Genomic DNA, 25,812 nt, shown 5'->3' on the forward strand with positions numbered 1-25,812 from the left:
TATTCACCTCTCCATGCATGCCCGGTCCGTTTTTTACGGTTCAGGACCTAATCCGACCGCGTAAACGTAAAGACGCCCCGCACCACACCTGGTGCGCAGGGTCGTTCTTCAGCATACGGCACGGGCCGTCTCCCGCAAACCACAGAACTTTCTTAAGGCCACGCGCCTTCGCGCGGACCACAAACCCGCAAGGGAAACTTCGCCAAGTTTAGTGGCGGTGCGTGTACCACCCAGTGGGCACGGCACCCGCGTAGAAACAATCGCTTACGGGACTGGCCGACTCCAGTCACCCACAAACTCTGTGTGCCACGTCAATTGTGCGCGCCTAATTTTCATTAAGTGTACTTTGTTAACGTAACTTTGCGCCACGTCATTTGTGCGCGCCTAATTTTCATTAAGTGTACTTTGTTAACGTAACTTTGCGCCACGTCATTTGTGTGCGCCTAATTTTCATTAAGTGTACTTTGTCAATGTAACTTTGCGCCACGTCATCTGTGCGCGCCTAATTTTCATTAAGTGTACTTTGTTAACGTAACTTTGCGCCACGTCATTTGTGCGCGCCTAATTTTCATTAAGTGTACTTTGTCAACGTAACTTTGCGCCACGTCATCTGTGCGCGCCTCTCTTGCATCAAGTGTACTTGGCCTGCATACTGTTACCCGAGAAACCAGTGCCACGAAACATTGAACATGTACCGGCCTGCACCCCGCAACGGACAAGTAGCCCTCAGGGGCATGTCTGTACTCAGTAATTGTATGGTGTGACGTCAATCCCTTGAATAAAGGCACGTCGCTACTACAGCAATCCCACGCATTCTTCTTTAACGTAAATTCCCAGGCAAGACCGCCGACGGTTCTAGCGGACCACGCTGGGGCAACGAACCACGAACCCTCATTGGTTAGACACCGAGCTAGCCTGGCGCCCTCCCGGAACATAAGACGTTAGTCAGACCAGCCATCCCGCTAGAACTCGCGCCAGGACTCGAACACGAGACCGCGGACGACGGCAGTGTCAATTGCTATTATCCTGGTGACTAAGTCCCTTGGCCACGCGGCCCGAACCTCTCTCTACTTAACACTGAGTAGCCGGCAAAATACTATCATTCAGGGGCTAGTCGGCCAGGCGACGACACAGTGTTTGCAGTAGCTTTAAATGTTGGCAAGGGACTCACATAAACATTTTTTGGGTTTCCGAGTGCTTCCAGCTGGTACTCATAGTGATTCACAATCAAGATTTTTTTTATCTTCCTTTGATATCTTGTACCCACATAATGTGAACGACTGTCGGCCTATTCGACCTTCTCTAATGATCTCCGACTCTAGTAGAAGTTCTGGAGGGGTAGTTGCTTGGCAACCGGAGGGGTGAAAGTGGCCTGCAGGATGAAGGTTGTGGAAAAGTGGGGAAAAGTGCTGGGTGCAGACGGGCTTTAAATTACTATGGTCGTGGGGAGTGGAGTTTAAGAACTCTTGGCGGTTTTGGATCGTGATTTCACCCCACGGCAGTGAGATAGTATAGCTGTAGTCTGACAAAAGCACAGGCCATTATGCCGCATTGCTGCTTCACAGAGGAGTGTGCTCGACTGGGTTTGTGGTACGAATGAATGTAGTGTAGTGCCGTGCAGTTTAGTGTTGACGCCGTCCCTGCTGCCTGTTTTGAATTTACGCTAATTAGAAAGGTTTTGATTAATTTTGATCTCAAGGGCGGGGTTCCTGGCCTCGTGGCTGCAGGCAGGGACGCGTCGGCAAAGGGCTCCCCGGGCTGTTATGGCCTCCCTGGACGCCGTATTAGAGAAAACACACACGTACGTTTAACAGATTTATTATGTCGCACACATTACACTTCACTACGTCACATATGACACTCTCACGCTACTGGCCACTTCATCGTCGACCTATGCTCAGCCTACACCACCCTCAATTGGCGGTACTCGTTACGGTCGCTCAGTAACCCGTCGGCTAGTACATTAAGAGGGGTGGTTACCCGGCGAGTTGCGAGATGAATGCTCAGGTGAGCGGCAAGCCTGGTTCTGCGCACGAGAAAGTTTGTGCGGGGCGTGATATGAAGTACGCTTACGGCGGGTTACACAAAGTTACTAAACACAGAAACAATACACTATTATAGTCACTAGGGCTAGTCCCGGGTTCGGACCAAGTTCAAGTGTCCCACTCAGGTGGTCACACAATGGCGGCTACTCCGCGTGGTGGCGAGGGCCACGTTATGCTGGGTACGGGCACGGCGGAATCCGGCGGGATATCACGTCCGTGACCATCGCACGTCCCAGTTGATGAATCGTCCGTAAACTTAGTCTCGCATTTAGCGCAGTGCCGCCCCGCGTGGGCGATGAACTAATTCCCCTTGGGAGGTTTGGATAGCGTGAGGCGCAGGCGCCACGGCGGGTCGCCTATTTAACTTACGTAGCACAAGAAAGACTCGATGGCGAGCCACACATTATATTTAAAGACCGTACAAACTCTCATACCGCCGGTTAGGGCCGACCGGGAAGCTGTTGAAATGGTTTGACTATAATTACCTATTGTAGTTAATGATGAATTGGCGCGAAAGGTGAGTGCTTCCCGTGCGCGGGGCTGCCGGCCCTGGCGAGTCCTCGATGACGACTGACTAACCACCCTGGCCACCTTGGCCGGGCGGCAGGGGGGGGGAAATTCCGCGGGAAACTGTGGAGCGCGGGAAGATGATTCCGGCCAGTTTTGTGAACGATATTGGTTTACCAAATGATTATTTAATTAACATTAATTACTAGTTATTTTACAAGTATTAGTTTTTGTTTGTTTTATCGAATGCATGAACAGATTATTAGTTGCGCAGTGCTACACCCGGCCAGGCGCTTTGCACACGTAGGAGGCTGTGACTGACGTCACGCCGTTCGGGGCACTGCACTACGTTGCACGCACGGGCGCGTTCGAGGCACGGCACTGATCAGGTGTTGAGGACACATAACGGCCTGTGCTCTCAGAGGGAGCACTGACGGCGGCGTCAGTGTTGCCACAAACGAACATTACCAACAGCTGTTTGATAGTCACTCATGAAAGTGTCGATTAGGATATGTATTTTTGCTATACTTGATTAACAACCAAACTGATATAAAACATTTTTTGCTTACTTATAGACATAAATAAATTAATAACAATTGTTCATAACACAATTAAGTTTTTTAACAAGGTCTACCTGGACCATCGATTTAAGTTACACTGTCATTGAGTTCAATCCAGCCGTGCAGACTATCTGCAGACCTGAAGCAGAAGTATTCGGAAACTTACGCCCCACGGGGCGGTACGTGCCTGGTCTGTTTAAAGGGTAGTGATGAACTGGCCGAAGCTGTGGCTTTCGCACGTTACCCCATCCCGGTTTCCCGTTAATGCATGCTGTTGTTTAAAAGGATACTGCAAGCCATGTCCTCAGCCTAGTCGGACCAAGAAAAAATTTGTTATTTTTTGATTCGAGTCTGTTCCTGTGAAAAACATTGATTGGTAATGTTTAAAACCATTTTGCATCAAAAATTTTTTTAAACATGAACATTTCTCTGCTTGTGTTTCGATATAAATCTATACCACGTGGTTTTGTTTTAAATTATTGAAAATGTTTCTATGGTGTTTACTTATCTTCATATGGTTATCTGTATCACTTTCACTTGTTGCTTTTTTTTTCTGTTATTGTTTTTTTAGAACGAAATGTTTTGTTATGGATAATAGCAATTTGTTGCAAGTGTGTGTGAATGATGCAGTGTATGATCTTATTAAGTTGCCTTTAAATGAAGTTATAAATACCGTCCAAAATGAGTTACGTAAAGGAACTGGTTCACCTGACGTGGTTTTCACTTCTAGTTTCAAGTTCCCCCAAACTCATGATGAAAGATACTTGGTGGTGTATAAAACAGAAATACCCACCCTAGACATCACGGATTGTACTGATGGTCTCAACGTAGTTAATTATTCAAAAATCAGAACGGTTCTAGTTAACGGGCGTGGATTTAGCTTATCGGAGGTACGTAGGGTAGTTTTGGTGTAAAGCTGGTAAAGTAGACAGAGTAGGTGGGGGAAAAGGTTTCCAGTTTCGAAGTTTGACTTTCCCCTGGGCCCCCAAATCGTCCTATCGTTCCAAAAAGTGGTTGGTATTGTAATAGGATATCTCCACCTTCAGTATATAAATGAATTGTTTTCCAAAAGATTTAGGCACCGAATTTTTCTTTTTTCTAAAACATGTGTTTGGAAACCTTTGCCCCACTGAGTGGGCCAAAGGTTACCACTGTCAACCTTTGCCCCACTCATCGGTTTATAGCTAGATAGGCATAAAAAATCACTAAAAAAACATAGGCCTACACATTTGGGTTTATTCAGCCTTTTTAGACACGTAAGAATCATTTATTACCTATTATAATATAGAAAATTACAAAACAACATAAGTAAGAAACAAGAAAATTACAAAAGAATGTTATAAAATATTATTACATACAAAGAGAAATGGGTAAAAACAAAGGAGTACCTACTTATTGTAGGAAAAACAAATTAAGTAGGGAAGTAGACTCATTCAAAGCCTACTTAAATCCCAGTTTAAGTTTATCAATAAATTGTTAAGTCATTGAAATCACTGGAAAAAGTTACTGTATTTATGAATCGTCCAGAAGTGCACTTGATTGGCTTGGAGAGTGTCATGTAAATATCTTGAGGTTTAAGAAATGCTTCCTCTTTTGTTTCTGAAAATCGCTGAGTCTGAGGAATTCTTCTGTAAAATAGAGCATAATATCCATCGTCAAAAACGTGGACAATCTTTGAAACATATTGTCGCGGGGAGGTCGATCGGTCGGCTTTACGGTGGATTGTTAGAGGGCGCCACCACGTGGTACGGCACGTGGACCCGGTGAGACTCCTAACTCAGGGCGTGACGTCGCCCATGTGAGACGTGATATTCCCCCTTGAAAACGTCTAGCCCTAATTCTTGCCCGCTCTCAGCGTCGGGCACACTTTTCCCTACGAAGTGGGCTCTCAGGCGTCCCACACGCCGTCACTCTCCACGTGGTCACACAGATAGAAAATAAAAGAATAATATATTAAATTCGCATGTCTGATTTATTCCGCTAATTCCGCTCACACACGTACACAGTTGAAACAGTACAAAAATACCCGCAGCACGAATTGGTCTATAGGTGATGCGCCACCACGTGGTCATATATTGAATTACGTTGTACAAGATAAAAGACAGAGACTGGTCGTAAATTAATTAATAAAACAGTACCCCGACCGAGAGCTGCTCCGAGGACTAAAAGAAAGCGATTGAGATGAAATTAAAGTTAACAGAATTACTTAACAGAGAATACAAGCGGTGAGGTCCCCGGAGTGCTGACGCGTCTGCTCTCGGTCGTTGATGGCGGAAGACTAGGGTGAGATCATGGCTCGCTCGACTAACATGGCGTCCTACCGCCGAAACAATTGCCGTTAAAAGATATTAGCGAATTCGTGCCACGGGAAACCAAATTAACATGACAAGAAAGCATTGAAAATTATGTAACAATTTTTGAATGAATTGAAAAGATTGTACAAATTATAATTATTAAGATTTAAATTTAGTTATTGTCTGGCTTCGGGTTTCCTCGGGAATGTCTGGAAACGCTATGATATTTTAATACATTATTTAAAAATAAAAGTACACAAAACCCTCCCGGCCGATCTGCCGTCACGTTGCACTTAGGGAATATAAAAACAAACAACACAATTATATATACTTATGTTTTTAGGGGTGCGGCGCACTGCATCTAAGCGCCCTCTTGCCGGGCGAGCACACACGCACGCACACGTACGCACGGGCAGGCGGGAGGCTTGAATGGAGGGTGGATGGTGTTTGGGCGGTGGCATATCGGACTTAAGAGGGGCCGTAGGCCCGGACGATGTCAATATAACCTCACAGAGTCTTTGGTTTTGCCTTGAACTTACACCACATCAAAATCATTCAGCTGCAACTTCCTGGTGCTCTGGCTGTTTTCACTTGGTTCATCATCTTCTTAATTTTCTGTTTCAGAGAAGATTCCATCCATATCCGAGCTTGAATTGTGAACAGAATAGGAATCACTGTCAGAGGAGGTGTATGATGGTGGTGATGGCTTCTTAGTTCGCTGAAGCTTATGCTTGGGTGGTGGAAACAATGCCTTTCTTGGTTTCTTATTCTTCTTTAACAATTTACTACTCTTTTCTCTCTTCGCCTTCTCTTGTTCTTTTTCCTCTAGATATTTTTTGTTAGGCGTTGAGGTAAGTAAAACTGATTTCAGGCCTCTCCCTGTTCTCTTCCTCTTTATTTTGATCTTTGGAAGTGGAATGATGTCTTCAGGTGATGCAACTGCTGGTACCCAATCGCCTGAAAATGATGGTCTCTCAGGATAATGTACAGAATGTGCTACTTCTTGCGCTATGTGAGCCGAGTTCCCAGTAGATGAAGCCTCTCCGATGAGTTGACCAGGACTTATGTCGTCCATCATGGAAGTGGGTTCATCTGGTAATTGTGACTCTGGTGGAAGGTCGTCCCCTCGAGGTGGATGGTCATTGCGATCATGGTTGAAATATATGAACCTCTGTTCCTCATCGTCTTGTGGTTCTGTAACTTCAGGTTCTTGGTCTGTTACTTCGGAGGGCAGAAAGTCTACATCTGTAAATTTATTTTTATCGAAAGGATAGATTCCAGTGCTGTGAAAACCTTGAACTGCTGTTTCAACAGTTGCTGCTCTTTCAAAGGCAATTTTAACAAGTTGTGAGACTTCAAATTCACTTATTGTTTGCGTTTGTCCATCTATCTGCAGCCGCATCATAAAAGGCTTTGAATGGCCTGAAGAAACACCTGTCCAAGGGCTGCGTTTAGTGACTGCTATGCGGCGGTAGGGTAAGCAAATGAATGTAATTGGACTTAGCAAACTCAACAGCTATCAAACTGATGTGTGAAATGTGGTTATCCAGTATAAGAAGTATTGGGTTCTCAGGAGTAGGATTTGTGTACTTCTTAAAGTGATCCAGTCATTTCACAAAAGTTTCTGAGTTCATGTAGCCTTTATCCGTCAATGCCATGTCACAACCTATCGGTCCTCCTTTGATAAGCAGCCTATTTTCTATTTTTCTTCCATATATAAAAAATGGAGGTACAAATTGTCCGACCGCACTCATTGCACAGACCACTGTTATCGTTTTACCCTGTTCAGCGGATGTAGACTTCGCCACTTCCTTCTTACCAGTGGGAGCTATGTGCTTTGGTATTTTATTTGGCACTGTCTGAACTCCGGATTCATCCATGCTGTAAATATTTTCTGGCCCAAAGTTATATTTTTTTAAGGTATCTTCCAAGTTGTCGAATTACAGTTTGAGTTGATGACGGTTGAATCCCATGGTACGTGCCACACTTGTCTTACGTGCGGTTCTCAACGATAGCTTGTTTCTCTTCATAAACGCTCGAGTAAAATCCGTTCCGGCCATTTTTGATTCGTCAGAAAATGGACAGGAGATGCTATTTTTCTTAGCATAAGCATACAGAAGATATCTCAAAGACTTGAGACTCAAACCGAAAAACTGTTTGTCCAATTCCACACAGTGACGAACTAAATCATCTTCTTGTGCCAATGTAAAAATCTTCCTGAAACGTCCAAGCTTTGACCCCCCTTTTCCAAGTCGCATCCTTTTCATTAATGCGGTGTGTGAGAATCCAATCGCTTTGGCTGCCTGACGCAAAGAAACTCCTTCCTTCATCAATGAACATGCTTGGTCATAGAGAGCTTGAGTGAGGGGTTTTTGGTCAGTTTTTCTTTTGTAATTCCTGAAATGATTACCCTAACTATTATATATGTCATTCAAATCAAGTTACATTGACTATAATCTATATGTAAGAGAGAACAGGAGTACAAATTATGAACCCTAACTAAAAACAGGACATAAAACTAAATAAAAATAATGATAGGGGCAAAGGATGCCAATGGAAACCTTTGCCCCATTGTGTGTGGAAACTTTTATCCCATTTTAGGTTACTTCGGTTAAGTTGTAATTCCCGCCATTGTACACAAGTAATGCAAAATCTTGTGAAAGGATTTGAAAGGTTATGTACCAGCCTAAAACGAGAAAATTTGCTCAAAACTATACACACTTTTTAGTTACGTCAGCTAACACTCGAAAACTGCAAAAAATTACATCAAAAAGGACAAAAAAACACTCACCTCATGTTCCTGGCCTGGTGCTGGTAGATCGTCACGAGGTTTCATCAGATAACTGACAAGCAACAAACAAGTGCACTGCCTAGTGGATTTCCTTCAAAACTATTCCCGGTCTTTTTCAAATATAGATGGAAACTTTTGCCCCATGGCAACTTTTGCCCCCACCTACCCTATTGGGTGTTTACTGAAATGGATTATGCAAGCTACATTGCAGTCGCATTGGGTGCCATATTACCATCTTCAGTTTTGGTTTGGTTTTAATTGGAAGTAGTGGCACAGAGAGGAAATTAAAATGAATGGGACAATGAGATTTATGTAGAAATAGATTTGGGAGTTAATGTCTGGAAAATCTTGCCAGCAGTGATCAATATGAGGTTATTCAGGGTTTTTTTTAATTTTTTTTTTTTTGCAGTAGGATTTCTCCCTTGTTACAATTTTGAAATTTTATGGTATTGATGGGAGCCCTTCATGGTCTTCTACTGGGTTGATGACCACAAGGTTCCTGGGTGCATGTTCATATGCACTATAACTTTTTTAATTGAGCTGTGGCAATGGAGTTTCAAGCACATATACACATAGAAACAAAGTGCAGAAGGGTTGAGTCATTTTACATTTTACAGTTAATAGTTTCATAGGTTTTTTTTTACCTGACTGCACTTTGAAAATAATACTTATTGGTTAATAATTCAATAAAACTCTTAAGGCATGCATGTTCTCTGTTCTTGAGAAAATAGAAACAAAATATAATAAACTTAGTTTTTTTTTTTTTTTTTTTTTTTTTTTTTGCAAAAGTGTGAAAGGCCTAGAGCGAGTATATTTGTGGGCTCTTAAGCTATTAAGGTAATGAATTTGTAAAAATTATCTTTATTTCTATCCATTAATTTAAACAATTTGATACAGTTGAACTATTCATCATTGAGTACAAGATAATACACAGCGAACGCCCATCAGAATTGTATCGCTGGGCTTTAATTTTTTTTTTTATGCTTTATGTGTAACATTCTTTATCAATGTATCTGCATTTAGAACTGTAGACAACAAGTTCTGTTTATGCAGTAATAAACTAGCTAAACTAAACACAATTAACACAGATGATCTGACCTAGATTGTTAAGTAAATTAGGATTCAAAAACAATTTCCACTTTGTAATCTAGCATTGATCAGTTAGTTTGTGAAAAATTTAATTTTATTACTTTAATGAAGAAAAATTTATGTATAGTGTTAAAATGTTCAGGTGTTTATTTAATCCGTTTTGCTCAAATGTCTTTGTTTCATGCCTCATTAGTAGAAACAAACAGAGTATTTCAAAAATAGAATTTTTAATAAATGTTTATTGTATGGTTGTGATTTGTTATAGTGTGTACTCTCAGAGGATACAGAAACATTACTCAGTATGTTTCTGGGCAAGTGAGTTAAAATTACATACCATTTGAACACTGCTACTTATTTATTGAATTCATCAAGTGGGTTAGTTTGGCAGGCACAGAAGATAGATTCAGTGTCTCATTGAGAATTTTTGTGGGGTTTGTAACATGTAGGGATGATGCGAGGTTGCATGATTTTAGTGCTGTGCGGCTCTGGCTGGTGGGGCCATAGCACAAGAGGTGTTGAAGGAGAGGCTATCCTTGAACATAGTGTTTGTCTCTGGTTTCAGGCCGTAACTAGTTTACCCGAGCGCAGCAAGGAGTGGCCACTGTCGATTGACAGGTGTGTGCTCCAACACAACAAAGTGCTCCTTCACCTCAACCGGATAAGGGGTTTCTCTACGCTCTTGCCACACATCCTGAGACTAGGCTGCAAGTACGGACGATGTTGTACGAGACAAGCGGTAACTGTTGTGGTGTTTGTGTTTGAGTTTTTTTTTATGAATTGTTATTAAGTGGACATTTGTTGGTTTCTATCCTTTGTATGTGTCTACAAAAGTCGTTTCAGGCTCCGTGTATTGTTATTGGCTATCAGGTTATTAGCAATTGGAGTTAAACATTATATTATGTTTAGTGCATTTATATCCTTTGTTCACAAGCATCTGTTCAATGATTTGTTTTTAACCATAGTTATGAATTGAATTTTGTAACATATTCAAAATTATTTTTGAGGCTTTGTGTAACGTTATCTCATGATGGGCCCATGACAACCTTCAGGAAGTATTAAAAAACAATATGCAGCATTTGAAATCAAATAATATCTGTTAGGTACAACAATGATTGAAACATAATAAAGAAAAGTGAAGAATAAACAAGATCAACATAATATTTAAGAAGGGCACTTCGACTTGATTTTTTAATAACATGTACCTGCATTATTGTATTGATTTAATTTATTTTATCTTTACTGATTAATTTAGTTAAAGGGCATTTAAGCACTTAACGAATCAGACACTCCTAATACGGATTCCCATTAAAATGAATTTTGGGAGGATCCCAATCTATAGGAATTTTTAAGTATTAAGGAAAATAACACCTTAGTGTTAATCGTAAATGCAGACAAAAAATATTTTTAAGCTATAATCACCTTTTGAAAAATTCCTTACCAAACCATTTGTTTTTATGACTAAATTAAAATTTTATGTTTTAGCATATGTGTACTTTTTTATGTTATTATTTGTGGTTTTTCTGCAAATTTCAATTTGGTTGTGCTGAATAGTTTTGAATAATTTTGTAATATAATATAAAATTATCTTTCACACTACATTGTATGTAGTCTTGTGGAAGCACAAATTGGTTTTTTAGCCTATGTGTTTTATAGTTAAACTTGTTTGCGGCCGGTAGAATTAGTCAAGACGATGACTCATCAGAGCTTTTCGAAAAGTGCAACTGTCAAGTGTGGGGTGATCAGTGTGGAGAGGGGGGAGTGAATAACAAATATAGTATTCAGACAACCGCAAGACTCTTTGCAGGTTTTCCATCACCCTGTTTGTTACGATTGTGAACTTCGGAAACCTCCATTCTGTACTTCATTGTTTAGATTGATTGTTGATATAGAAAATTGAATATTTAGTTTTATTTATCAAGTTTTAATTATCAAGATAATTAAAGTGTGAAATTTCACTTCTAATGCATGTGGGGGCCCTGCACCGATTATTTTTTTCTTGCAGAAAGTCATCCTGACCTGTAAGAGCCTACCTGGAAGTCCAGACAACCAGAGTGTGAGGCAGTTGAGGCTACAGTACCTCAACTCGCTGCTACACAGCCTCCTTGATGCGAATGGCTACGACGTACTCGATGGCGGGGATGACTGCGTTGATAGTACAGTGCACCTGCATGTTGCCATCAGATCACCAGAGCAGCCATGCACCAACCACGAGAAGGTCATCCTTGTCGGTGCTGTGACGTCACGAGTGAGCGACAAGAGGCTGGAGCTGTCGGCTGCCGAGTTCCTGAGGTCGGTGTTATCAGAGCGCTTCTCTTAGCGCAGGGCAGTGTTCACTATATCTGCTGGATGGAGAGGTGTGGTTGTTGCGCAGGCGCAGGCACGAGGATGTGAGGCAGCTGGCGGAGGTGAAGGGCGCCCTGCCCGCTGGGGCAGAGTGGCTTGCCCGTCTGGCCGACGCAGCGGTCAGGATCGAGCTGCTGCAGGCGAAGCCCTCGTCCGAGCTGTGCGTGGACCTGTGTGAGCCCCAAGACAACGCGCAGCTCAGGGGTAAGACCGCCAGCCGCTCCCGCGAACGGAGGCAGCAATGGCCGGATGGAATCACTCATGTCCCACCGAGCGATCCAGATCCGGGTTTCATTCCCGGCCAGGTATTTCGCAAGTGGGCAACTTGGCAGACTTTACCATGAATCGATGGGATTTCTTAAGACACTCCCGTTTTCCTGCCATGTCATTCCGTCACATCTCTGTACCTCTGATTGTCTTTAGTGACCTCAGTTTCGATGAGCCATTAAGTACTAATTAATAACTTCTGTCATTCATTCTCTCACAGACTGTGATGGGCTCTCTCGACCAAGTCTGCCATAGGGCATCTCCCCTAGAATTTACGGTTTAATGTACACTTCCTACTTTGTTTGTGGTTTTTAAATTTTATGCCTTGCTGGTAACATATATTAGGAATTTTTTTGTGAAGATTGCAGTAAATCAATTAAAGTATGTTCTGGTTTTGTTATAATTGTTGGTTGCTGAAAGCCTTTGTTTTGAGTAAAATTTTGCTCAACTTTTTTTGTTACCTGATAAATGCATCACTATGTGTTGTGCTCAGTTGTAATAATTTTATGTATGAGTTTATTGGATTGCTGTTCAGTTAAGCAGATTTTGAAGTAAAAGTACTTACATATTGCACTTCTTACCATCGTGATTTTCTCTAAAGTTTTAACATAGTTTTTAGTATCATGGTTGCTAAGCCCCAAAACATTAGTCAAATTATAAATTAAAATTATATGTACACACACATTTTTATAAAACGGTCTTAATTTTGCACAAATTATGTCCAGACGGATACATACATTAGAGATGGAATATTGTGGTTTGAGTTCAATAATGGACAAAATTGGACCAAGGGGGTAGATAATGATAAGATTTTGAAAACTTAAAAAATCACTATAATTCTCTAGATATGGAAAATATTCCAACTTTTTGAAGTTGCTATACCTCTTAATAGTAGTACCAAAAACTCTTGACTGAAAATATAGATAGCACCAACCAGAACTATAAGGTAATGTTAATAATAGGGTTTGAAGAACAAAAAAAATTCATAACTTCTTTATTAAGCTCACTATTATTGTAACCTTGTAAATATTATCTATAAACTGTTGTCTAAAACATCTCCAGCATTATGTAGTTATGTTTTCCAATTATAGTTTCTTCTGAATGTTCAGAGAAGTCTTTTCCAGTGAATTTAATATTATTCCAGGGGCATTGTTTGTGTTGTACAATTACACAAGAATATCCACCATTCTGCGGCTGTTTGCTGACAAGGTTAGGGAAGGAGTGTACCCATCCCTTGTCCCTATAGAAGAGGTGGACTTCTCTCTCTTGAAACAGCAGGTAATTAATTGCAAGCACAGAGCTGTTCTTATAGTGCCATATGTTGTTTTGTGGTCATAGCTTATCAGTATATACTAATATACATTATTCACTTAGCTTTCTGTTGGCTAAAATGTTTTTGTATAGCTTGTGTGAATTCAGAATGTTGAATTATTTGCTCTTAAACTATGTGAATTTCAATTTAAATGCTAAAATTATTTTATTTACTCGATGTTTGAATACAAAATTATTACATATTAAATTTTTAAAATTATTACTTTAAATTTTATAACTGAAGTTTTAAAATTTAATACTACAATTTACACATGATATGTAGTTCTGTAAATATTTAAGGAGAGTAACATGGCTATTATCTTGAACTTGTGAACTGAACCTCTGGGTACCTTATAAGAACCAGTGGAGTTGTGATGTTACATGTTGATAAGCCTGACATTTCCTGATTTAAAAAACAAAGTCTTATTAACATCAGGGTCATTACAGAAGATGAGAGTTGATAAGGTGAGAATGGAGCTTTAACTAAATGTATGGGTGAAACGGGAGTACGCCGAGGAAACTCATTGGCTCTAGGCAACATCCACCATGTTTCCTACTTGCATAACATTCACATTTGGCTCCACTGTGGAACCCCGCTCATCTTGGTGGAGGTGAGTGATCCAGCATATGGTGTCCGCTGTGAAAGTTGTGTGCGTTCTGGCAGTCGCAGAATGAGTGAGTCTCGGGATGTGTGACATGTGCCAACAGGAGGAGTGGAACCTACTGTCTCGCTACTTGCTGACCTTCCCTCACCTGGTGGAGAGCTGCATTGGCAACACTCGTTCCCGACCCATCTGCTCGCACCGCATCTGCCTGTTCCTCTCGGAGCTCAGTCGGGTCTACAGCGGCTACTACCGCAGGGTGCGCATTCTCACTGTGAGTATGCACCTCTTACTAGAATTGCAGACACACTACTGTAACATAAGGGATATACAGCATGCTGCCTTTTCTGTCCTGTTAGTGTCATTGCAACTTGTGTATGGGTGGGGAATATTGTACATAAAATTCTTTGAGATAGCATTTCAGCAAATAACTATAGAGCAGGTTTTAAGCATTGTTTTTATATGTTCCTTAAATTTTCTCTTTATTGGTTTGTTAATCCCTTGGATTTCAGGTCCATGTATTATTACTATAATTTAAATAGACTATATGATTATGTTGTGACCTATTTTAAAAATATGCCCTAGTGATTTTTTTTTTTAAACACTGTTTGCAGATAAAAATATATCAGGCAGTTTCGCACAAGTCGGAATAGGAGTTGTGTAAAAGTATTGCTCTTTTTCATTGCAGGAGCCTCATGAACATCTGTTGCCAGTGATGTTCGCTCGCATACACCTGCTGAGAGCTGTGGAAAATGTGTTTCGAAATGCTCTGTCTCTGTTGGACATTACTCCCTTGGAGCATATGTGAACATGTAATGCCAGCCCTAGGGGCTTGTATGTATAACCCAGTAATTTTTTTGTCAAAATGTAAATTGTGCATTTACTATTTTCAGTTGACATTTAGAGTTTAAATACATTGTTATTTTTGCCCAAGTTGGAAACGGCCACTCACTTTGTCTCTCTCCTAGTCAGTTTAACAACTAGATTGTCACATTCACCATTTTTGCCTTGGCCAGTAACAGTAACCCCAATTGACACCATGACCACATCAAAGACACTCCCCAAGCTATGTTATCTATTGACTTGAGAAGGTTTGTAGGACGTCGATAGTTCACACTTACGGTTAAATGTGATCATGACAGTTAAGGCATAATGTAGTATAATGGTTGCTTGCGTAATCAAGTGTGATAGTATATGTTAGCCTTGCGAACTAGAATGTGTAACTATCCATAACATTAAGACTGTCTTGTAGAGTTAGTATATGTAATATCCCCCCTGTTATGTATACATACATGATTGTGGTGGTTGACTTACATGTAGCTGTGGAAAACCAACCAACTTCAGAGGAAGCTTCCCCCAGAGCAATCTGAGGAGTCCAGTAAAGCCTTACGAGAATTGGAGTCTTTTATTCAAGCTTTTCTCCCCTAGGTAGCGGTCTTCATGGTCTTGCTCCTATCCTTCCCTAGGCCTCTGGGGATCCGCTGTCTGGATATGGGCATCTTGGGCCACGTCAAGGTTTAACAGCAGTCCAAACAATACTACTATTCTTTTTCCATTTTTTTTTACAACAGTTATTGTCACCCCCTGATCTCTAAACCCAAGGTCAAGGCCTACAATCCACACTCGCTACTGAGGACAAAATTCCACAAATAATCCTGATCTCAAATATTAAAAACTGCAAAAAATTATTCAAACCTATCCCTCCCAGATAGTGGTGTGTAAAACATAAATCAAACTCAAAAAATGTAGCAGAGCAAACAAAATTTAGGAGACAAATAGGAATAGTATTTAAATGAAAAGTATTTAAGAAGTTTACTATTTTCAAAATGTGACTACATTTACCTATTTTCTTAGACAAAAACAACTATGAATATATGGCAGTAAACTATCATGTGAATGCGTAGGTAAGCCCATACGTAAATTTAAAGCTAATTTTAAAAATTTACATTAAATCCTGCTGGCATGTAAAAATATTACCATAAAACAGGGCTGCCACCACTTTGAAAACAATATCCTTGATTGAAATGTGAAATATCCTGTAATATCCTTGTTTTGAATATAAAATATCCTGTAAAATCCTGTACATTAAAAAATAAAATAAAAATATGCAATTTTTATGAAAATTACTTGATCATAATGTACGTAACTATACTTCAAACAAAACAATTCAATTTTTAACACTTTATACAAGTATTTACACACACACACGTAGCCTACACTTCACCACTGGCAGTATTTAAAAATCACTTTTTCAGATGTTTTGCCCTATTCCTCATTTCTTCTATTGGCTGGAATTCTGCCATATTCTTCCGAGAAGAGATATGCAACAAAGCATTTAGCATTGGCGATTAGACATGACCTGTGCACTGTCTTGATAAGGTTGAGCTTACTAAATATCCTTTCCACCCCTGCATTGCTGTGTGGAAGATTAAGCATTGCCTTTGCAAGTTTACAAAGTAGTGGAAAACATGTTTTCCCATTAATTTCATACTGTGACACTTTATGGCATAAAGCATTTAAACATACAACCTGAAATAACTGGCAAGACTAGAATTATATAAATACGCACAAATATTGAAATGAATTAAAAATACAAATTAAAATGTTGCTTGTAAATACACTATATGAAAACTACCTACATTCAAAAAAATTTTCTCAATAATTTTTTGTTTGTTATTACGAAGAGTCCATGCATGAAAATGCATAAAGTATCTACAACTTTCCCAAAGTTAAAATGCTAGCTAAACAATATAGTTTTCTTACTTAGTTCCACCAAAATTATTTCAATCAAACAATTCAAAATGCCTAGGCATATTATTACGCCTACGCAAAAATTAATAATAGGTTAGTACAATGCTTCCCATGTAACTGGACTTGCTACAGACACAGAATAAACAATTGGTAATAGAAGCGACAAAATGTGGTTTTATCCTTGGTTAGTGCGTACCAGCAATCTGATGCTCTCGGGGCATACACGAATGTAAATAAACAATGTTTTCCCATTGAAAGTAAGGGGCGTATGATTAAATGAACAGTTTGTGTGGTAGTAAATACAATAATTCGTCGTAATTTCCCAAATATGTTTGAATTCATAGTATTTAGAGTATTCATGCGTGATTCCAATCAACATTATTCTTTTGTATTGGAATAAATAAGCTAGTTCGTGCGCATTCTAGCCTTGTGTTCCGTGATTCAGGGAATTGTGCAGTAAATGCCAAACAAATTTATTTCAGAAAGAATGAATAATTTTTGGTGTAACTCGTCGACATGTTATTAAATAATGATTGAAAGCCAGTAGGCGTCTTCTTGTCCATCTCGTTTGCTGGAAAGAATTTGTGATATTTGTGTAACTCTGTGCTTACTGCCATGCAACGTGTCTCGATGCCTTTATTTATTTATTTTTTGCCACAATGCTCCTAAGACTACAGCAATCAAAATATAGAGTGATTTTTGTCTATAATTTAATATGCCGTTTATATTGCAAATGCCACACTTAACATACGTGTGATTTATTTTCCTGTAGGCCTAATGTAATATTGTTGAGAGTGAATTCCTTTAAGTCGTTACTTTTAATTGGCCCCTACGTTATGTAGTTAACACGTATAAAATATGTATTTACATACTTATAATAAACTTTGTAAATGCACATCATATCTAGGTATTTCTAATGTAGGCCTAAATAGCTACGTACTTTTTTTTGGCTCGTTAAATACTAAGTAGATACTCACAACACAAATTAATTTAACATTTAAGTTTACTTAACCATTTTCTTATTGACACTAACTGAAGAAACTTTCTTGTCTGTAAATTTTAGCTCTTAATGGGAGGACAACATATCATTATTTAATTTTGTTTAGCTTATTTTGTCCATCTTGTCAGATCTTCTGTGTGTACACGTTTGTACAAAGATATTACACGTCAATACAAAACAACAAAAAAAAACCTTGCATAATGTTAATATACGCAAATGTGAAGCCTACATAATTAAATCATTTACAATGCCAGAATTCACTCGCAATCACTAACTAATACAGTACTTAATTCAAATCCGACTAAACTGCTATCCCAGCATTGGCTAAACGCGCCCCGAAAAGATGGCGACCAAAAAGTAAACAAACGATGAGCGAGTACGCGGGTAAACCCACTTTGTCGCTTCTGTTACCAATTGTTTATTCTGTGCTACAGATGTGACAAAACCACATAGTTCAGTGGGTGCACAAAAATTCATTACCGCATTTTCTCGCATAATCTTTGCACATTTTATTCTAAAATCAAGTTTGAAAAGTAGGGGTGTGACGATTATGCGGGGAAAAAATTTTTTTGTTAGGTAAAGTTATTCTTAAAAACAAAAACTGTTCATGGAAAGTACGTTTAGTTAAAAAAAGGTGGAGTATACAAGAGCACGCCAAACAATCTATATTAATAATTCATTAAACAAAAACCTTTCTTCAACTTTAAATAGAAAAACCAAAACTCTAACGCGAACGCAAGCCACTTGAATCTGACGTGAACTAACGTGTCGTAGTACACACTTGCCACAAAAGAATGCAGGCCATCAAATGTAGTTACCTCGGCACCTGACAGAGAGCGCGCGTTGCATCCAATCGGCGAGATATCGATATTCGACTACGTGCGCGCGCTCTATACGGGAAGCAACATAACCAAACATGAATGATGCGCTGGCTACATTTTTATAAGCGATACGCCGCGGCAACGCAGACAATCAGATAAAGAAAATAACGTTTAAAAAGTCTTTAAAAGAAAATTTACACGTCAGCCAACTTCATATTTCCGTTAATTAAATAAGTAAGTGGTAATGACAGAAATTAAATTTTAGACTTCTACTTTAAAATACATAATTTTATACGGAAAAGATACCTACACCGCGGCGACGCAGACGATCAGATAAAGGAAATAACGTTTAAAAAGGCTTTATAAGAATATTTACACGTCAGACAACTTTGTATTTTTTCGTTAATTAATTAAGTAAGTGGTAATAACCTAATAAATATTAGATTTCTACTTTAAAATATATCATTTTGTACGGAAAAGATACCTACACAAGGCGCACGGCATCTACTAGCGGGACCAAAAACATCATGCGAGTTTACGCAAGAAGTTTTTTTATCCCAATTTTGACGGCCTAAAATATGGATCCGACGATTACGCGCGAGCGACGATTATGTGATAAAAGAGGGTAAACTCAAACTCCACAAAGTTTCTTTTGTTGACATCAAAATACATATGTTTAAAAATTGTTCAACATCAGGGGCAATCAATACTGTCATTAAAATCAAGTGCTCGAGAATCTTCAAGTTCATGCACGATAGGCATATTTCTTCACTTTGGGGAGGCTTAATATAATAATCCAAAGCTGAGGCATGTCAGATGCCTACACGCTGTCCACAGCAACTCCTCCACAAGTGCAAGGCACGCCGAATGACCACACTGCCGCTACACAGCTGTTTTCTTGTGATGTCTATGTGTGTGTGTATGTGTCGAGATTATATCTAAGTGGTCTAGAATCCATTTTACATGACTGTCCCACTTCAAAATATTGAAACAGTCATAGAAAATTATCACTGTGCATAAACAAGGGAAAAAAGCTAGCAAACAATTGAAATACTTAACCTATTCTGAATCACAAAGACTGCTTTCCCCAATGTCTGTATTGCTAGCAGTGTCCCTGTCACTTGAAAAACCAAAATTGACTATGTAATATTTTATCAATTTCAATATTCATTCTCAGGTATTTCTTCACATACTCCCCTTCAATATTTTTCACGTGCTTGCAAAACTCTTTCCATTTGTCCACAGAATAGCCACTGAACAACTCACACAATTTTCTTTTATCATGTAATGATGAAGATTCCTTTCCGGATTTTGTTTTTGATTTCTGCCCAAACCAGCTCGATGGGTTCAAATCAGCATGGTATGAAGGCAGGCTACATTCTGTGATTAACACATCTATTTTAAATTGTTTTGTTACTGGAATTCTTTATACTGAAGGCAAAAGACTCTCATAATTTTTTAAGAGAATGAAATGTTGTTTGACAACCAGTTTTGTTTTAGGAATGAATGTAGGTTTTTTGTTCAGCTGAAAATTATGATAACTGAGGTTGTCTGGTACTACAGCACATTTTTCACGTAAATTTTGCGGTATGTACGGTAATTATTTTTTCACCCACATTGATAAGTTTTCAAAATTCATATCATGGTAGTCTCCAGATTTCATTTTTGACTTAAAAATAAGTAAAGCATTCAAAATAATGCCTTCTTCTCCACCTGAATGCACATTAATTAATCGTGGACCTTTCCCAATGGTTTCTGTTACATCTAATTCAATATCTGACCGCTTACAAGAACTTATGCCGTATTAAACATTAACATAATTTTCGTTCACATAATCTAAGGCCTAATGAAACTCGCGTATTTGTTCATGATAGCGCCCTCTCCAAGCAGTTATTTCTGGTGTTTCGGTCAAAATCTTTCTCTTTGATTGACACTTTTTCCATTGGAATCCTAGCTTCTTCAACAATTTTCGCATGTATTCCCTGCTACAGTTCAAAATACTGTCTTCTTGCAAAGCAATTTTCTACTTCTTTAATGTGGGAACCAATTTTCTTACAGTATAAAACTCATAGATATAAAATCATTTACTTAGATGATTTTTTTTCCTTACCCTCTGCCAGAATTTGTTTAACTGTTAAGTTGAGACACCTGTTGCAGAAATTGTTGTTTCAGCAACATTGTACATCAATCTAAACAACTTTTTTTGTTCATCAAAATGTATTTAAACATTGTAGACTATCTCCCAAGTTTTTTCCCACAGTGGTGTGCCAGATTTAATATGCAATTTATATCCCAACGTGGAAGCCATTACGTAGATTGGTTTATATAATTAAGAATGACAGACAGCCGAGTGCGATGGGTGTTATCAGCCAGCAAGCTGATGCATTTCTAATTTTCTCCCCTACTCGATGCTCTCATCATGTGATCACCCAGAGACCTTGGGATTTGCGCATGTTCTTTTGCTTCTTGTCGCACTATAATATCCAAAACAAATTCTTCTTGGTTTATACAAGGACAGTTTCTACAACTCTGGATGCCTTCCCAAGGTTTTGATGAAAATGCTGCCGCTCATTATGTTCTAGTGAATCGTCATGTTGGGAGATGTGCGTAGAGCATCCACGGGATCCTGTCGATACTGGACGAGGAGTGCCTGAATTCGGGTCTGCCTTCGGATGAAGTGATAGTTTTAATGGTCTGATGCAGATTTTGGGTTTCCTCAACAGGACTTTTTGTGATGTGGTGTGAGGAGTTTACTCAAACAAAAAAAATAGCCAAAGCAATGCTGTAATTTATGGATACTGTTTCTGTAGTTATCGTCAAGTCCTTTTTTATAGACTTCTTAAGTGTCCTCACCTGGCATACAATGGGCCCCCTTGAAGAAGGATCATATGGGTGGGTTTTTAGGTACATATATACTAATGCCTTTGGATGTAGAAACCAGGAGTGTATGCAGAATTTTTTTTTTGGGAGGGGATAGTATTACTTTGCCTGCTGTTTTCTTTCAAATTCTTTCTTTTTGTTGATGGGAACAATTTTATGCCATATGATTTGAAAAGGATTTTTACTTTTGCTTATTCCTGAGATACCATATTAGAAGGCATAATAATATGTTCCGACCACCATTTTAAATATGAATCCTCAACCAGCAGAAGAGCCTTTTCCATAAAAAACTTGTTGACATGCTTCCATCCGAGATTATTTCTTATATTGTAAGAGCTGGTGTAATGTTACCATCACCACAGCTCGACATCCATAAAACTAAGGGCTGCCTGCACTGTTTTGGTCTTCTCCTTGATTTAGGCATATTCCCAGATTGAATTCTTCTATACCCTGTGATACTGCACCCACATCTTCAATGCCAATTTCAACCATATGTATGTCATCAAATGTGTGATTACTCCCAGGAGCCTTGCTAGGTATGTATGGTAAGTATAGCTTATCAAATGTGATATTAACTTTATTGACTACCCTAATTATAATAACATTACAAGAAATTCATTATTCCTTGAGTTTTGTGAATTTAATTTTGTCCTAAACTATTGTGTTCTACCAGGAGCGTATGCAGAATTAAATGATTCGGGAAAGGGAGTGGGGAAATTTGGACTACTTCGCTCATTGATTGTTTTCAAATTTTTTTCCGTTTGTTTCAGAGAATGATAGATTTTGAAGATTTTGAACGATGGTTCTGGGAGGGAAGGAGAAAGGTTTATATATCCCCCATCCCCCTCCTCCGTAGGAGTTGTGCCATGTTTATAAATGTATTGTACATAAAACTATAATATGTTGTTAACTGCGGAAACATGTTTTTCAGTCATGTGTTGTGTTATGTAAACATTTTGTATTTTATATTTTTGTGCTCTTTGTAATAATGATGATAAACCCAGTGATTTTCATTACTTAATTTTCACAGTGTTTTTCCGTGAAAGTTGTTTCTACCCTAGATAAGTCCTGACCAGTCCAAATCAAAAATATACACATTCTTATGTATGGAAAACCACAGGACCCGCAATGCAAATAAAGCACAACTTGTTGACTGCTACTTCACTGCATAGGCTATTTAATGTGACCTACAAACGATAATTTCTCAGAAACCAGCAGGAATTAAGAAACACTGTTTACAGGATAATTAGAGAAACATCTTTAGCGTTCAAGAAAAGGTATTTACCAAATTTTATTATTTCATTTATGGAAAAGCAGTGATGCAAGAAAATTACCATTTCATTTTTCATTGGCTAAATTTTATGATGTTGCACATCACCCCCCCCCCCCCCCCCCCAACCCAATCGCTGCCCCCCCCCCCCCCCCTTTTTTTTTTTGCCACACAATAAATATTGGTGATACCTGGTATCAAGATGTAAACTTAACACAAGAAAGGGGTGAAAGGTTAGGTCAACTACACTTATAAAACTTGATGTAATAAGTATAGAATATATAAATAATGTACCTAAATTAACCTGACTGGCCATCCATACATATTTACAGTATTTTAAAAGTAGCAAACCTAACTACCAATAAACTACTTGAAATATTGCAATTAAGTATTTTTTTTGATGATTAGTAAAAAAAATCAGAGTTAAAATAGCATTTTTTTTTTATATTTCAACTAGATAATAACCAAAAGTGGCAGATATTTGGTATTTACGTACAGTTTTCAGTTGATAGCAGCTACAGATGCAATGCTAGACTAGCATCAATGATTTTAACATGGATTTAAAAATCCTTTATAATAAAGTAGTAATTCAAAAACAAACTCACAAATGCATACTTGTAATAAGTTATAATTTACTGTTGGATTTTGGTTGAGTCAAATTAATATTGCAAAGCAAAGATTTAACTGTTAATTTAATAAAGCCAAAATATAAATGAAAGATGCTGAGTAGAAATAGTTGCTCTGAACTTAGCAAGTGAAAGGCTTATTAATTAATTAACATTGTACATATGTAGTTACATGAGATTAAAACCATGGTATATTGATCTATAAGATCATAGTTTAAACTACGCGCCATTTTTACGAATAGAACAATAGTAAAATCAACACAACCTTCTCCAAAATTAATATTATATAATTTTTAAATGTCTTGTAGTGTGCAAAAATATATATTAAATATGTTAAAGTATTTTAAAAAAAATTCATAAATATACCGTACGTTCAAACTTTTAATTAAAATGTAAACACAGCCATGTCATAGTGTCCACAATTATATAGACAAAGTAAAGAATATTTAGGGCCAATTTCACCACGATTATTTTAAGATTTTAAGCTTATTTTAACGACACTTAAGCGTGATATAATAACGAATTGCATTTTAACAAATATTTACTCAAGTTTAAGACAAATACCTATAATTTAACTTTAAACACCCAACTTCCTTCTCTTTATAAGTTTGGCACACAGCAAAATGGCCGTACAATTGTGTCAGCTGATATTTGACGACGAAAACAAGACATACATTTTAAGCAAGAAAAATTAGTTAAATATGATTGTGATGATAAAGATTTAAATGTGTCTTTTTAACCAAATTAATAACGAGCTAAAGGAAAGTGAACATCTACTTAGGTTACCATCAAACAAATGTCGCATTTATTACTTTTATGAAGCCATTTTTTGAATACCTATACTGTTATGCGATTATTATCAAATAAATATAATAATATTCTAATTTTTGTTTCAATACTTTAGTTTTCAGTAGTGATAAAGGTTATATACAAGCATTTACCCTTTTTTTCCTTTTCATTGGTTTGAAACAGACCAGATCCATTATAGACCAACGAGTTTTATTTCTTGCAATCACTTTAGATTTTTTACTAGTTTCTGACTACACAATATTTATTTAATAAGTTAACTAATCATGGTGCTACTCAATTATTTATCAGTATTACACTGATTCTGTATGTGTATTTGTTAAAAATTAGTAGGTTACTAAATGTTTGGACATTACATTTCGTGAATCTCTATCATATTTAATTACTACAAATAGAAAGTATGTAAAAAATTTGAATTGAAAAAATGAATTAACAATTTAACCTAAGTAAGAAAGCTGGATGGCAAATAAAAATTATAAATGACATATTAATGTATTAATTGCATTTAAATTTTACACGCACATTTAAACATATCGTAAAGACATTTTCATAATTTTATTACTGCTAGGTCTACGATTTCGTATAACACAAATAATCATAACCTAAAAATAATATTTGATGCGCTTTAAATATTTGTTTGTAAAATTTAAGATTTTCCAAAGAAATGATTAAATAAAGCTGCAATTGTTAGATAAAATATAAAGGTGATTATTTTTTTTTTTAAAGTTTAATGGCATATGGGAAATATCTGCTGAAATTAAAATAACGGAGTAACTTTAGACCAGCTTAGTTACCTGAAATTTAACAAAACTAGTTAAAATGATAGAAAATAAAAATTTTCTGTAACCGATTTTTAATTATGACATTGAAGAAATATCTAATCGTTATTTTTGTTTTGTTAAATGAGTTTTGGTCACTATGATTTGCCATTTAACTCTAATTGTTTACTTGCATATAGCTTCTTTTTGTGTGAAGGGGCAAATCCAAGATCTTGTGTGAAAGAGGGGCTTGTGTTCCAAAGCTAATGATTTACCCATCTCCCTTCTCAGTTGATAATGTTATTTTATTCAGTAAAAGTAGTGTCTGAAAAATGTGTTTCTTCAGCCAGGAGGCTCCTCCTGGAGTCACCATCATTTGTGTGATACCAACTTTGATTATTTAATTTATACCTTATCACTTTATCACAATTAAATTTAAGCTGTATTATGTGAGATAGTTTTTCATATGCACTTGTAATTGGAAATCTTAGATTTTAATAGGTAGCAGCCCGACTCGATACTATATGATGTTTACAAATTTTTAGTTACATCGAGGGTTGAGATACAAGTTATGAAACTTCCTATACAACTACTATGTTTCATATAGATTGAAAAACATTTTGCAATATCATTTTGTGTTTAGACTTTCATTGATTTAGGTTACATACTTTATCCGTATGTAAACAAACTCTTTTTTTATTTCGAATTTTTGGATTACATATGTAGTAAAATAACGTTATGTATATAAATCTTTAATTATTAAATTTGTGTTTAAGATACTATGTCATTTTTTTTTTAGTGATACTGGAACTTTTGTTAAATGATTTGATTCGTACATATGACGTGGCAACTAATTAAATACGAAACGTTTTTAGTAATCCAATTTTATTCATACCCTTTTTTACTCTGAGTGGCAGTATTGTTTTACAATTATTTGTCTTCGGGCAAACTGCATAATTTAATTCCTACGTCTTCTATCGAGCGTGTTACATTTTATGTCACTTAATCTCTGTTACATATGTCGATTTTTACTGTCGATACTAAATAAACTTTCGATACTGCACAATGCTCCAGCCGTCCCCAGCTGTTT

The 25,812-nt window shown here is 37.7% G+C and overlaps 1 protein-coding gene across 1 annotated transcript; it reads left to right on the forward strand.

Moving 5' to 3' along the window:
• The first annotated feature begins 3,642 nt into the window (after positions 1-3,642).
• LOC134530628 (DALR anticodon-binding domain-containing protein 3) lies at positions 3,643-15,204 on the forward strand. Its single transcript, XM_063365633.1, has 7 exons — positions 3,643-4,002; positions 9,849-10,022; positions 11,289-11,575; positions 11,658-11,833; positions 13,041-13,174; positions 13,916-14,083; positions 14,498-15,204. The coding sequence occupies exons 1-7, from the start codon at positions 3,700-3,702 to the stop codon at positions 14,615-14,617; spliced, it is 1,362 nt and encodes a 453-aa protein (XP_063221703.1). The 5' UTR covers positions 3,643-3,699; the 3' UTR covers positions 14,618-15,204.
• Positions 15,205-25,812: the final 10,608 nt, after the last annotated feature.

The sequence above is a fragment of the Bacillus rossius genome, chromosome 3 (genome assembly GCF_032445375.1).
Source record: "Bacillus rossius redtenbacheri isolate Brsri chromosome 3, Brsri_v3, whole genome shotgun sequence".
NCBI lineage: Eukaryota > Metazoa > Arthropoda > Insecta > Phasmatodea > Bacillidae > Bacillus > Bacillus rossius.